This window comes from Macaca fascicularis, chromosome 14, assembly GCF_037993035.2.
Source record: "Macaca fascicularis isolate 582-1 chromosome 14, T2T-MFA8v1.1".
Lineage (NCBI taxonomy): Eukaryota > Metazoa > Chordata > Mammalia > Primates > Cercopithecidae > Macaca > Macaca fascicularis.
This window is the reverse complement of record NC_088388.1, coordinates 1688884-1702817: the sequence shown is the minus strand read 5'-3', so window position 1 is coordinate 1702817 and position 13934 is coordinate 1688884. Positions and strand designations below refer to the sequence as shown.

Here is a 13934-nt window from a genome sequence, read left to right as displayed (position 1 = left end):
CCTGGCTGCGTGCTCCAGAGTATCTGGGGAATGACTGGGCCCTCCCCTCCAACAGGCCTAATTCAGTCCCCCATGCCATGCAGGACCAGGGTACACAAGAATGGTGAAGTCCCGGGGCAGCTGTCACCGTGGCCTCCGCAGGTTCAGTGTCAGGAGACCCAGTTTCTGACCTGGTTCCACTGCTCAGCTTTGAGGTCAGGGCCTAGAGGGATGGTGCCACGTTGGAGATGGGCCGCCAGGGATGGTGCCAAGTTGGAGACAGGGTTCCAGGGATGGTGCCACGTTAAGAGACAGGCAAGTCTGGGCCAAAGGAGGAGGGCCCAGGGTGGCCAGGGCAGGGCCCAGTGAGGTGCTGCTCTAAGGAGGTGGAGAGTGGCCACCTGGGAAGGGGACACTTGGAGAGTAAGGATGAGGCCCATCTGGGTACCTGTGTATAGGGAGTGTTGACGAAAAAAAGCCCAACACTGTAGAATATTTGAAGAGATTTATTCCGAGCAAATGGGAGGACTATGACCTGCGAAACCGCCTCAGCAGGTCCTGAGAATATGTGAGCAAGGTGGGTGGGTAACAACTTGGTTTTATACTTTTTTTTTTTTTAATTTTCAATTTTTTCTGTAGAGGCAGGGTCTCGTCATGTTGCCCAGGCTGATCTCAAGCTCTTCGGCCCAAGCGATGCTCCCACCTTGGCCCCCGAATGTGCTGGGATTATAAGCAACAGTCACCACGCCCGGCCTGGTTTTACAGATTTTACAGAGACAGATGTTACAGTCCAAAACCATAAATCGACACATGTGAGGTATACACTGGATCAGCCTGGAAACAGGGTTGGCAGGGGTGGCTTCCAGGTCATAGGGGTTCAAAGATTTCCTGATTGGCAAGTGGTTGAGTTAAGTTTTGCCTAAAGAGTTGAAGTGGGATTACTCACGCCTGTAATCCCAGCACTTTGGAAGGCTGAGGCAGGCAGATCACCTGAGGTTAGGAGCTTGAAACCAGCCTGGCCAACATAGTGAAACGCCATCTCTACTAAAAATACTATATATATATATGTGTGTGTGTATATATATATATGTGTGTGTGTGTGTGTGTGTGTATATATATATATGTATGTATGTTAGCCAGGCGTGGTAGCATACGCCTGTAATCCCAGTTACTCGGGAGGCTGAGGCAGGAGAATCGCTTGAACCCAGGAGACACAGGTTGCAGTGAGCCGAGATCGCGCCACTGCACTCCAGCCTGGGCCACAGAGCCAGACTGTGTCTCAAAAAAAAAAAAAAACAAAAAACAAAACAAAACAAAGAGCTGACGTGAGTGGCTAAAAAGTGCCCGACCTCCTAGGGAAGGAGCTTCTCTAGAAAATGTGAATTTCGCCCTCAAGAGACAGCTGTACAGGGCCATATCAAAACCTGTGAAAGGAATATATTTTGGGATGGAATACTTTGCCTGCCTTCGGGCCAGATGTCTGCCACGTGAGGCTGTGCCAGGGTGAGGTTGGAATTAGGGATCTGGAGGCTACAGAGCCATCGGTGAGGCCTGAGTCTAAGCACAGCGCCCAGAGGGAGAGGGCGGAGCAGGTCCGACCCCCTTTGCCGCAGGGCCTGAGCTGGTTTTCCAGGTTTCTCTGGAAGCCCTGAGGAGGAGCGGAGGGTCCATTCGGTGGGCTGGGGACTTTGAATTTAACCTTGGTTTGCAAGAGGCTTCCACGCAGGAGGTCTGGGAGCGTCTCGGAGGGGGCGAGGCGGCGCCGGGAGGAGCAGGTGCAGGAGCCCAGGGCGCACCGCCCCGCGTAGGCCTAGACGCGGGGACGGCCGCGGCGGCCGGGACAGGGGTCACCCCGCGGGGCCCTCCAGGCTGGGCCGCCCCACGACCCCTGCCAGGCCGAAACGGGAATCCCCCAGACCCCAGAAGCGGAGCCGGGCTGACCCCGCGGGCGGTGGGCGTGGCGGGCGCACTCCTCGGCGCTGTGCGCGTGCGCCGAGGTCGCCCCGCCCAGGCCCCGCCCGGCGCACGCCAGCCTCGCCCACGTGACCAGCCCGGGTGCAAACACGCGGGTCAGCTGATCCGGCCCAACTGCGCCGTCATCCCGGCTATAAGCGCGCGGCCTCGGCGCCCCGCTCCGACCCGGTGGCCGCCGCCATGCATCCCCCCAGCCTTCTGCTGCTCGCCCTCTGCATCCTGGCTGCGCCTGCCGCCGCGCTCGTCAGGTGAAGCCTCAGGGTCCGGGGCTCAGGGGACGGTCAGGGGTCGCGGCCCCGAGGTCCCGGGGCCTGTGGTGACTTCCGCGCTCCCCTGGGGACCCCACGAGCCCCTTGCGCCCCCCGCGCTGGAATGCACCTGTGCCGCCCTGCGCGGTCTCCTGCACGGCCCACCCGCCTACCGGGCGCCGGGCTCCGGAGGTGCAGGGGACCTGGGGCAGAGGTGCCAGACGCCTCTCCCCATGCCACCCTGAGGTGTACCTTGAGGGGCCAGGGGGAGGCGTGAGGACTGCAGACTGACCGCAGCCTCCCTGGAGATGGGGCGGGGCTGGGGGAGGTAGTGCTCATCCGGGGCAGCTGGAATTGGGGGTCTGCGTTGAGCGCCCTTTTTGCTGGAGACCTAGGTGCAGTCCCCAGAGCCCCCGAGTCTGGGCGAGTCCATTTCCTTAGGGACCCCTTTACCACCTGTGAACTGGGGGCTTTAAAAGTTTGCTCCTGCGGCTCTTATCACAGGCCCTGGGCTGGAAGGCCCCTCCAGACCCTAGGAGTTCCCATGTCCCTGGGAGAGGAGGAGGCATAGGGAGTGGGCCGGCTCACCCACCCCGGGCCTGGGGCTGTGCTGCAGTGAGGCCCACAGGCTCCTCAGGCCGAGCCACTGTGCCAGGTGAGGCCACCGACTGGGCCTGGATATACCTGACTGGGCCACCGACATACCTGACCAGCTGGGCAGAGGAGGGCCGCTGCTGCAGTCGGCTTCCTTGACTCCCCTCCCCAGCCCTTGCAAGGCAGCCTGCATTCCCAGGAGGGGTATGCTGACCCATCCCATTGGGCACCTGCCCCACCCTTGCTCTGCCTTTGTGGGAGACCTGGGACCTGAGATGGGTCCACTGCCCCTGGGCAGGTGGGTGAGGTCAGAAGGCTGCAGAGGCTGGAGCTGGCTGGGCCAGCAGGAGCAGTGGGCTGGGTAGGACTGAGCCTCACCAAAGGCTGTGGGGAACGGCCTGGGGGCGGGTAACCCCAATTAAAGTCGTTGTGGGGGAGCAGCCACAAGCCTGAGCCTGCCTTGACCTTGCCAGCCTATCCACAGGCCTCCCCTCTCCAAGGAGGACAGACAAGGCAGTGGGGAAAGGATCCTGGGGCTTCTTGGAGGGCAGGGTAGCTGAATGCAAGCCCTCACCTGATTCCAGCTCTTGTGCAACTGATACTATTACACCTGCTTCCTGGGTCCCTGGAGGGCATGTCCCTCCCCCAGGACAGAACCTGGGGCTCTTCCAGCCCATCAGCTTTTAGGCAATAATCTCATCTTCCTGGACCACGCCCGTGATGTGCCAGGAAAAGCGGGCTATGACCTTGGACTCTCAAGTCCCTGGGGCAGGGGATAGGTTTTCTGCAGGTGATGAAAAGCCCAGGGGAGCTTCTTTGGAACAAGGAGTTGGTTCACACCAAGGGGAAGGCCAGTGGCCCTGGGGAAGGGGCAGGGACCCCCTCTCTGTTATTTACTTCCTGTGTATAGAACTCAGGACCCCTGACCTCAATCTGGAGCTCCCTCCTGCACCCTGGCGGGCGGTGTGCTGGGTGACAGGGCTCTGGAGGGGTGCCCTGAGTGCAGCTGTCGGAGGAGGCAGGGTGGTGGGTGGGGGAGCACAGAAGCCTCTAAGGCCCCGGGTGCAGTCCTGGACCTCGTGGAGCCGCATGGAGAGAGGAGAAGGGCCAATGCACAGGAACGGGTGTGGGATGAGGGCACTGGACAGCCATAGGGTCCATGTGGAGGAGGATGGGTAGTCAAGGAGGGCTTCCGGAGGTGGCGTGGAGGGCCCATCTCATGGCCAGAGGAGGCCACCTAGGAGGTCAGGCAGAGCTGCCAGTGCCAGCCTGGAGGTGGGGCCACCTTCGTGCTGGTCTCTGGGTGGAGAGCAGGTGTGATGGGGCTGGGTACAGTGGGCTACCTCAGAGCACTTTGGGCAGGAGTGACAGGTGCCCGCCAGCACCCTGAGCAGCCATGCTGGCCACCATCCTGGAGGAGACCAGAGCAGGTGCAGAGGGAGGACTGGAGGCCCTTGGGGGCTTTGGAGCCTCTAGAATGGCTGAGGAGAGGAGGGGTGGGCACACTGGCCCCCAGGTTGGGTGTGTGGGGCCAAGGTGGGTGGTGGGTGGCCACTTCCTAGGACTGTGGCCTGTGCAACCTCGGGGGGGCGATGGGTTGCCATTCACTGACGGAGGAGGTGGGCCAGCAGTTTCCAGGTGACAGGCAGGAGTTTGGTTTTGGCTATGGTGACTTCGAGATTCCCCAGGGGCCTCCAGATGGATGTGCAATGTTAGCGGCCTCGGCCGGCAGGCGGGAGGACCTCCCTGATATGCCCCAACCCCTGGTTGACAGGATCCCGCTGCACAAGTTCACGTCCATCCGCCGGACCATGTCGGAGATGGGGGGCCCTGTGGAGGACCTGATTGCCAAAGGCCCCATCTCGAAGTACTCCCAGGCGATGCCGGCCGTGACCGAGGGGCCCATTCCCGAGGTGCTGAAGAACTACATGGACGTGAGTATGGGGTCTTAGCCCTGCTGGGAGCGGAGCTGCTCTCCAGAGAGCTCCCTGGGACTGTGGGGACACTCCCGCCTCCTGTTCTCAGGGGCACAGTTTGAGTGACTCACTTGGCCAGGGTGACGTCCAGGCTCAGCCACACTCCTGTCTTCCCCATCCTGGACCTCCTGCCACTGGCCCCTGTGGTTGCAGGATCTCGGGCCTGGGAGGGTGATTGAGGGTGGCCTTGGGCCTCAGTGCCAGCTCGCCCGGGGGGCAGTCATTGGGTCTGCCTGGGTGTGGCCGGCTGCCCTGGAGCCTGTCTTTATTGCTGTCCTGCCAGGAGGCCTATGGTGACTCGTGGCCCCTCTCCAGCCCCTCCCCATCTTCTTCCTCTGGCAGCAGCCCCTCCTGTGCCCACGACTCCTTCAGGGGGAAGCAGGATCCAAAGGGGAGCACTCTGGAAGCCACCTAGCAAGCTGGGGCTTGGTCAGCCTTGTCCCAGCTCTATGGGGTCAGTTCGAGGCCAGGGCCTGCTGTCCAGCCTCGGGGCTCTGGCCCACTGTGGCGGGGGGTCCTTGCCCTCTGTCCTGCTTGGCCCGAGTCCTGGCTGTGACAGGAAGCCCAAGACTCATAGGCATGTGACTGGGCGGGTTGTGGGGAGGGGGCCTGGGGGGAACCGGGTGCCGTGTGCCTGGTCCCGACCGGCCAGTTCCTGATCGCCCTAGCGCGAGAGCACGCCGAGGCACACACATGCACACGCGCACATGGAGATTTGCTGAGTGTCCCCCCGCCAGTGGTCACTTCTGTGGGGCCATGAGTCAGCAGCTGCTGCTGCTCTGTGAAGCCAGGCGGTCGGAGAAACATCGGACTGGGCTGGTGCCAGGAATCTGGTGGCTGACAGTGGCCCAGGCTCTATTCCTGGGGGAAGCGGGCGCCCAGGCGACCCCAAACTCCAGGACCCTCTTACTCTCTGCCTCCTGAGATGCTCAGTGGGCGTGGGACCCCTTGTACTTGCCTGATCCCTGAGTCAGCACCCCCACCTGTCCCTGCTATCCTTGTGTACACATGGGAGAACTGAGGCCCTGGGCCATTAAGGAAGGGTTGCTGGGCAGGCAGTGACTAAGGCTTACCTTCTCCCCTTGACCAGCTGAACCCCTCTGCCTGGAAGCCCTCCAGGCTTGGGGTTCACCCTGGAGGGCAGGGCAGGCACTGAGACACCCAGAATCAGACCCTGATACGGTCCCAACCTGGGGAGGAAGTCACTTCCCTTCTCAGGCCCTGGACCCCAGGCCACCAGGGGAGTCTTCCAGGCAGGCCCTTCCTGTACCTGGGGCTCAGGCCGAGGGCCACATCTGTCCCCACCCTGGATTGACCTCCGGACTTGTCTTTTCCGTGGGGAAGTCCTCAGCCTCACCATGTGTCGAGCAGGGGTAGGTGGCAGAACCCAGAGGTCTGGAGACCCCAAGCACCTGTGGGCATTAGGACTGAGGGCTGGGGACCTGGCCCATCTTCCCTGCAGGCTGAGCCGGTTGGAGTAGGTGGCTGTTGGCAGCTGTGGGCCCCATGATGCTCGTCCCTCCAGCATGGGCCTTCAGGCTTCAGGGTTTGGCTCTGGGGACAGCCGGGCCTTCTGAGGCCCGGTGGGGAGAGAGGGCCCCCTCCCCATCCCTGACGGACCCTGTCCCCTGCCAGGCCCAGTACTACGGGGAGATCGGCATCGGGACGCCTCCCCAGTGCTTCACGGTCGTCTTCGACACGGGCTCCTCCAACCTGTGGGTCCCCTCCATCCACTGCAAACTGCTGGACATCGCTTGCTGTGAGTCACGTACCCCGGCCCCGTCTCCCAGGTCCTGCCCTTTTGGGATGTCGCCACAGGGCTGCCTCAGGAATCCTTGGGCAATGCACTTCTCCCACCTCTTGGCCCCATGAGCCAGGCCGGCCCTCCACCCTGCTCCAGGCACTGGCTTTCTGGGTGAACCACCAGCTGTGGTCTTGCTCTCAGCAGCGCTGGGGCTGGGGTGGCCGCGGAGGGAGCCAGCTGTGGCTGGGAGGGAGGCCCGGGGTCACAGCCCACAGTCCTGGGGCTCTGGCACGATGGTGGGCCTCGGATCCCCTCCAAATCCCACCCTGGGGAGGCAGCTTGGGGGGAGCGGGCTCCATGGTAGACTGCAGGGGGATGGGAGGGCCGTGGCCGTGGCGTGGGCTGCGGGATGACCGGCGGGCCCTCTTCTCGCCCGGGGCAGGGCTCCACCACAAATACAACAGCGACAAGTCCAGCACCTACGTGAAGAATGGCACCTCATTTGCCATCCACTACGGCTCGGGCAGCCTCTCCGGATACCTGAGCCAGGACACTGTGTCGGTGAGTCCCTCTGGGGCCTTTCCCGGGACTCGAGGGTGCCAGGGTGTGCGGTTCACCCACCGTGGGTATGTGGTTGAAAGGGAGGGCGCGGTGATCCCAGGCCGACCCCAGCCCTCAGGTGGCCGGGGCGGTCAGCAGGATGAGGAGGGGCCTGGGAATGGGCCTGGTCATGTGCAGGCTGGAGAGAGAGCCTCGAACCTGGGGGCTGCAGGGGCAGGGGTCCCCGGAGTCAGGCCACAGTGAGTGGGAGGGAGGACAAGGCAGATTGATTGGGCTTTTTTTGGCACATTGGGTTTGAGGTGCCAGCAGGTGTTGAGGGCTGGGCCTGGGGCTGCACAGGATCCTTGCAGCAGGCCAAGGGGTTGGGGAGGCTTGGGGTTGGGAGGATTGCCAGGAACCCGCTGTGGGGGCTGCTGGCAGAGAGTCACCTGCAGGAGCCTGGGAGGGTAAGGGAGGGGGAGCAGCAGTGGCTGTTGGGGGCCCTGCCTGCGCTCCACCATCCTCAGGGCCCTGTGCAGAGCTGCTCCCTGCCCAAGGAGAGGGCGAGCTGGCCCTTGTCACCCTGCCTGGGCCTCAGTGAATTCTCACCTCGGAGCTGTCTGCTGGGGGTGGGCCAGGCCGCAAGGGGTTCAGGAGTAGTGGGACGGTGACACAGCCCCCAGCTCCGGAGCAGGCCAGGAGGGCAGCAGAGCCCCCCTGCAGGCCAAGGGACCTGGGAAGAGGGCCCCTTCCTCCAGCTGGACCTGCTCCTAACAGTCCGTGCTGGGCTGGAGTCCAGGTCTGTACAGGGGCTCCTCAGAGCCCTCTCCTCTGGGCCCCGCTCAGCCTGAACGGGAAATTGCCCCGTCTGTCCTCTTCCGCCTCCTCCGCCCCGTGTCAGCCTCAAGCTGTCGTTCCCTTCCCACATCCTGCTCTGGCCTGTTCTCTTTCTGCAGCCTCATCCAGGGCTGGGGGAGGGGACAGTCAGAGAGGGAGACGGGGGCAGCACGGCTGTGAGTCTGGGTTGGGGTCGGCGGCTTCCCCGTCTCTCGGGCTCCTGGCCCGGGTTGTCTCTTGTTCCCAAGGCTGAGGGCAGGAGCAGGAGCAGGAGCAGGACCTGCTTGTTGGTGGTGGTGGGAACAAGAGGTCAGAGCAGGGAGTGGGGCAAGGGGTCTCCCCGTCTGTGCTCCTGCCTGGTTCCCATCTCCTTAAAACTAAGCCCCAAAGTCTCCCACGAAGAGGGCTCCACCTCACCCCGCGTCCCCATGCCCCGCTGTGTTCAGCTCACCGTTTCCAGCCCTTTCTGCTGGGCCCTCTGGGCCCCATCGTGTGTGAGATGAGGGGTATCCATTGAGCTGGGTTTTGTAGCGCAGCCTCATGCTCAGAGAGGGGTGTAGGGCTCAGCCTGTCTGCGACCCACTGACGCTGCCCTGGCCTGCAGGTGCCCTGCAAGTCAGCGTCATCAACCGCTGCCCTGGGCGGTGTCAAAGTGGAGAGGCAGGTCTTCGGGGAGGCCATCAAGCAGCCAGGCATCACCTTCATCGCAGCCAAGTTCGACGGCATCCTGGGCATGGCCTATCCCCGCATCTCCGTCAACAACGTGCTGCCCGTCTTCGACAACCTGATGCAGCAGAAGCTGGTGGACCAGAACATCTTCTCCTTCTACCTGAACAGGTGGGCGCGTGGGTTCCCTCTCCCCTCCTGCTCTCCTAGCTCAGCGTTGTTGGGAGGCAGGGCGGGGCTGGGCTGGGAGCCTCCCGGGCACCCCCACTCAGTGCCGCCCCCTCCCTGCTGCTGTGGCCAGAGCTCCTGACCTCTGACCTCAGGGTGTCCGGGAGGCAGGGGTTGGCCGCCCTTCTGCAGAGGAGTAAGCAGATCGCAGAGAAAGCTGTTTGGCCGGGGTCTCCCAGTGGGAGGAGCTCAGGCCAGGCTGTGGGTCCTGGGACCTTGGCAGCTGGGCCTCCTTCCTATGAGAACAGACCCAGTTCGGGGGTCATGGCAGTTCCTCTTGGTTCAGTTGGCCCGTTGGTCCCTGGACCTGGTGATGGGCATGTGTGGTCCTGGTCCCGGGTTGCTGATGGTGGAGAGGGGGCATGGTGCCCAGGGGCCTGGGAGTCCCTGGGGAGGTGACTTGGGTGGGTGTGGGTCCCCGGCACCACGCAGCGAGCAGCTCTGTGGGTGTCCCCAGCAGGTGCTGGCTGCCCTCTAGGAGGAGCATAGGGGGGCCCTTCCTTCTGGGAAAAGGGTTCTCCCCCAGGGTCCCCACCTGCTGCCACTGCTTCAGCATGGGTGAGCCATGGTCAGGCCACCTTTGGAAGGGGGCCTCGGCCTTAGTTAGTTTCCTCTTCTCGGGCAGACCTGAGTGGAGGGTTCCATATAAGAGGGGTGACTGGGGGTTGGGGGCTTTTGCCCTGGGGGTGGGCAGCGTGTCAGCCGGCGGCCTCCTGCCCTGAGCTGTGCCTGGTCACTGCCCCATACTCTCCAGGGCTGACAGGGGCAGGTTCACCTCATGTGGCTCACTTGGCACTTGGAGTCTCTGGGCCTGACGCCTGACCTTGGGGCACTGCTGGCAGAATTCCGGCCGTGGGGCTGGCCTGGCCTCTTTACTCTGTCCGTTGCCTGGGCAGTGAATACTCCTTAGCAACACCCTGGGCTGAGCTGCTCACTGGAGGCCAGGACACAGGTGAACCAGCTGGGCCATTTCCCCAGGAGCCTTGGGGCACAGGCGAGGCAGCGAGGTGAAGAGGGGTCCCCTGAGGGCAAGAGGGCACACAGGCATGAGTGCCCACATGGGGGAGGAGGGCACACAGCCTGAGTGCCCAGGTCAGGGAGGCGGACACAGGTATGAGTATCCAGGTGCGGGGAGGGGCACACAGGCATGAATGTCCATGTGGGGGAGGGGCACACAGGGTGAGTGCCCAGGTGAGGGGAGGGGCACACAGACTGAGTGCCAGGTGGGGGGAGGGGCACGCAGTTGTGAGTGCCCAGCTGTAGTCTCAAGGCAGCGGCTTGGGCAGGAAGTGAAGCCAGGCAGGAGGGAGGGTCTGAGGGCTTCTGAAAGCATGTTTGGTGAGGAGAGGAGGGGTGGAAGGCACTGATCGGGTTTCTACACTTGGGATTGCAGAGGTGTTGACAGGAAGCAAAGGCGGAGGAGGCTGGAGGAGGGCGGAGGCCCTGAGCAGTGCTGGGAGGACTGGGTCAGGCCTGGTGCTGCCTCGAGTGACGGGCAGCGGGATGGTGGCCAGCTTAGCTACAGATGCCCTGGCGGGATGGCAGGACCACCCGACACAGAGAGCTTCTCTAACGGGACTGGCAGGATTTGCTGCGTTGAAATCTTGTACTTGAGTCATGTTTGGAAACGAACCCAGGCGACGCGGGCTGCAGGTCCTGGGAAGTGCAGTGTGCTGCTGCCCAGAAGCACCTTGGCCATCGCTGGTCTGGATGAGGGGAGATGAGTGGGCGTGGTTCGGGAATGCAGCTGGAGGCTGTTCCCAGGAGCAGCCAGTGCAGAGGCCCTGAGGCCGGACCCAGCCATCCCAACTTCCCAGATTGTGCCATCACCCCCTCCTAGAAGCCTTCCTTGGTTTCTCTTCTAGACAGACAGACAGGGTCCTCCTCATTGGGCTCCTGGCATTCACTTCCTTGTCTGCCCCCAGCCTTGACCCTGATGTCTGGCTGAACCTTGGCTCTTGAGCAGACCAGGAGAACCTGAGGGTTGAGGAAAACCTCTTCCGGGGCAGGCTGGGCCCACGCAGAGCAGCCCCACCCCAGGAAGAAGGGAGTCCGTCCCTCCTCCTGCCTTCTGGGCCTTTCCATCCCTGCAGGCCCAGAAAGCCCCTCCTTCAGGAAGCTCTCCCCGATTGCCACATTCACCCCCTTACTCCTGACCTGGCCCTCCTGTGCTTGGGGGGTGGAGTGACAGCTGACTCCTCCCTTCCTTTCCTCCTAGGGACCCAACCGCGCAGCCCGGGGGTGAGCTGATGCTGGGCGGCACGGACTCCAAGTATTACAGGGGTTCTCTGTCCTACCTGAACGTCACCCGCAAGGCCTACTGGCAGGTCCGCCTGGACCAGTGAGTAGTGGCTGCAGTCCGCTCCCCTGGGTTCTGTGGGTGGGAGCGGCATGCAGGGACCCTGGAGGAACCGGGTTCTGCAGGTGGGGGTGCCTGTGGGGAGTGGTGGAGCTGGGCGAGAAAGAGATGGGGTCGGACCAGCCCTTCATGCCCCTCCATGCCCCCCATCCCTCCATCCCCTCTATCCCCTCTATCCCCTCTATCCCCTCTATCCCTCCATCCCCCCATCCCCCCCATCTCCTCCATCCCCTCCATCCCCTCTATCCCTCCATCCCCCCATCCCTCCATCCCCCCATCCCCTCCATCCCCTCTATCCCCTCTATCCCTCCATCCCCCCATCCCTCCATCCCCCCCATCCCCTCCATCCCCTCCATCCCCTCTATCCCTCCATCCCCCCATCCCTCCATCCCCCCCATCCCCTCCATCCCCTCCATCCCCTCTATCCCTCCATCCCCTCTATCCCTCCATCCCCCCATCCCTCCATCCCCCCCATCCCCTCCATCCCCTCCATCCCCTCTATCCCTCCATCCCCCCATCCCTCCATCCCCTCCATCCCCTCTATCCCCTCTATCCCTCCATCCCCCCCATCCCTCCATCCCCTCCATCCCCTCTATCCCCTCTATCCCTCCATCCCCCCCATCCCTCCATCCCCTCCATCCCCTCCATCCCCCCCATCCCCCCCATCCCTCCATCCCCTCCATCCCCTCTATCCCCTCTATCCCTCCATCCCTCCATCCCCCCCATCCCTCCATCCCCTCCATTCCTCTGTGACTCTTCATGACCCTCCATCCCCTCCATCTGTCCATCCCTCCATGCCCCTCCATCCCCTCCATCCCCTCCATCCATCCATCCCCTCCATGCCCATCACCATCATCCCCTCTGCCACTCTGGGTCTCCTCTTCCACCCTTCGCCCTGGAGGACTCACGGTCCCCTGTGCATCCAGGAGCGCTGAGAGGAGGAGAGTGCAACCCAGCCAGGGGAGGGGTATGGGAGAGGGGCTCCCGGGGGGGGCACTGGGCCTCCAGAGCACACTCCAGTCCAGGCAGGGGCCTCACGCCCTGACTCCCTGCAGGGTGGAGGTGGCCAGCGGGCTGACCCTGTGCAAGGAGGGCTGTGAGGCCATTGTGGACACAGGCACCTCCCTCATGGTGGGCCCCGTGGATGAGGTGCGTGAGCTGCAGAAAGCTATCGGGGCCGTGCCGCTGATTCAGGGCGAGGTGAGCGCCGGGGACTGGGGCTGGGGCTGGGGCTGGTAGGGGGAGCCCCAAGACCACCACTACCACCCTGACACCGCTGTGACCCCTCTTAGTACATGATCCCCTGTGAGAAGGTGTCCACCCTGCCCACGATCACACTGAAGCTGGGAGGCAAAGGCTACAAGCTGTCCCCAGAGGACTACACGCTCAAGGTGAGCAGGCAGAGGGGGCATACGCCCCAGGGGAGTGGGCGGTGGGTGCACACGCTCAAGGTGAGCGGGCGGGGGGCGCACACGGCCCAGGTGAACGGGGGTGGGGCGCATGCCCCAGGTGAGCCGGCAACAGGTTGGGGGGCGGCTGGTGCCAGGCCTGGGTGCTGACCACCAGGGCCATCCCAGGTGTCGCAGGCCGGGAAGACCCTCTGCCTGAGCGGCTTCATGGGCATGGACATCCCGCCACCCAGCGGGCCACTCTGGATCCTGGGCGACGTCTTCATCGGCCGCTACTACACCGTGTTTGACCGCGACAACAACCGTGTGGGCTTCGCCGAGGCTGCCCGCCTCTAGTTCCCAAGCCGTCGGCGTGCCAGCACAGAAACAGAGGACAGTCCCGGAGGAGGAGGCCCCCGGCCCCCCGGCGCCTCCCACACGTAGTCACACACACTCACACACTTGCCTGCCCACTGCCCTGGGCGCCCTGGAAGCCGGCGGCCCAAGCCAGACCTGCTGTTTTGTTCTGTGGTTTTCCCCTCCCTGAGTTCAGAAACGCCACCTACCTGTCCGCCTGTCTCTCCACCTGTCCATCTGTCTGCCTGTCCATCCGTCTGTCTGTTTGGTGGGGGTAGAGCTGATCTGGAGCACAGATCTGTTCCATACACTTGGAAGACCCCGCCCCAGCTTGGCAGCCGAGCTTGTGTATCCTGGGGCTCCCTTCATCTCCAGGGAGTCCCCTCCCCAGCCCTACCAGCGCCCGCTGGGCTGAGCCGCCACCCCACACCAGGCCGTCCTTCCGGACCCTCCCTTGGAAACCTGCCCTACCCGAGGGCCCCTATGCCGAGCTTGGGCCCCTCTGCCCAGCTTGGGCCCAGCTGGGCTCTGCCACCCCTACCTGTCCAGTGTCCTGGGCCCATTGTGGATGAGGCCAGTGGAGGCCTGAGGATGAGCTGGAAGGAGTGAGGGGATAAAACTCACCTTCTGGAGCCTGCATGGTGGTCCTGGGACTGAGCCCATCCCTGGGGCATGCATTGGCCTGGAGGTGGGGCTGGGACCGGGGGCTGGCGTCAGCCTTCCTCTGCAGCTGACTCCTGTCCTCCCCTTGGGCGACCGAGAGCCCCAGCTGATGTGGAAATACAGTTGTTGGCCTCCCCTCTGTGCTGGTGTGCTCTGCTTGGCAGGGGGTGGGGGGCGGGTGGCTCCAACTTGGGATGGGGAGAGGAGTGGGTAGTGCGAAGCCAGCACGGCAGCTGAATCAGGGCAGCACCAGGACAAGCATTTGGGGTGCCCTGGGCCTATGGCCCCCTGCCCTTCCCAGCCCATGGGCTCCAGGGCCGTGGCCAGCTGTCCAGCCTGGTTGGCCAGCGGGGACCGACTTGTTCCCAGGTCTGGAGCAGT

At 63.5% G+C, this 13934-nt stretch overlaps 1 protein-coding gene across 4 annotated transcripts; it reads left to right on the top strand.

Moving 5' to 3' along the window:
• Positions 1-2115: 2115 nt before the first annotated feature.
• CTSD (cathepsin D) lies at positions 2116-13692 on the top strand. Of its 4 annotated transcripts, none has more exons than XM_045370677.2 (9): positions 2116-2201; positions 4570-4729; positions 6407-6530; positions 6958-7076; positions 8497-8729; positions 11005-11127; positions 12201-12345; positions 12438-12536; positions 12723-13692. In XM_045370677.2, exons 1-9 carry the CDS (start codon positions 2134-2136, stop codon positions 12888-12890), a joined length of 1239 nt encoding a protein of 412 aa, XP_045226612.1. In that variant the 5' UTR covers positions 2116-2133; the 3' UTR covers positions 12891-13692. The 4 variants fall into 4 exon arrangements, with proteins under 4 accessions (XP_045226612.1, XP_073868919.1, XP_045226613.1 ...); XM_074012818.1 differs by having other exon boundaries at positions 12438-12596; XM_045370678.2 differs by having other exon boundaries at positions 2116-2856.
• The last annotated feature ends 242 nt before the right edge of the window (positions 13693-13934 follow it).

What these genes read in the sequence shown, in the direction of transcription:
- CTSD (XM_074012818.1), top strand. Translation starts at nt 2,134, where the DNA reads ATGCATCCCCCCAGCCTTCTGCTGCTCGCCCTCTGCATCCTGGCTGCG. An exon ending in CCTGCCGCCGCGCTCGTCAG is followed by an intron (nt 2,202 to 4,569) that starts GTGAAGCCTCAG and finishes CCTGGTTGACAG; the next exon opens with GATCCCGCTGCACAAGTTCA. An exon ending in TGCCGCTGATTCAGGGCGAG is followed by an intron (nt 12,346 to 12,437) that starts GTGAGCGCCGGG and finishes GACCCCTCTTAG; the next exon opens with TACATGATCCCCTGTGAGAA.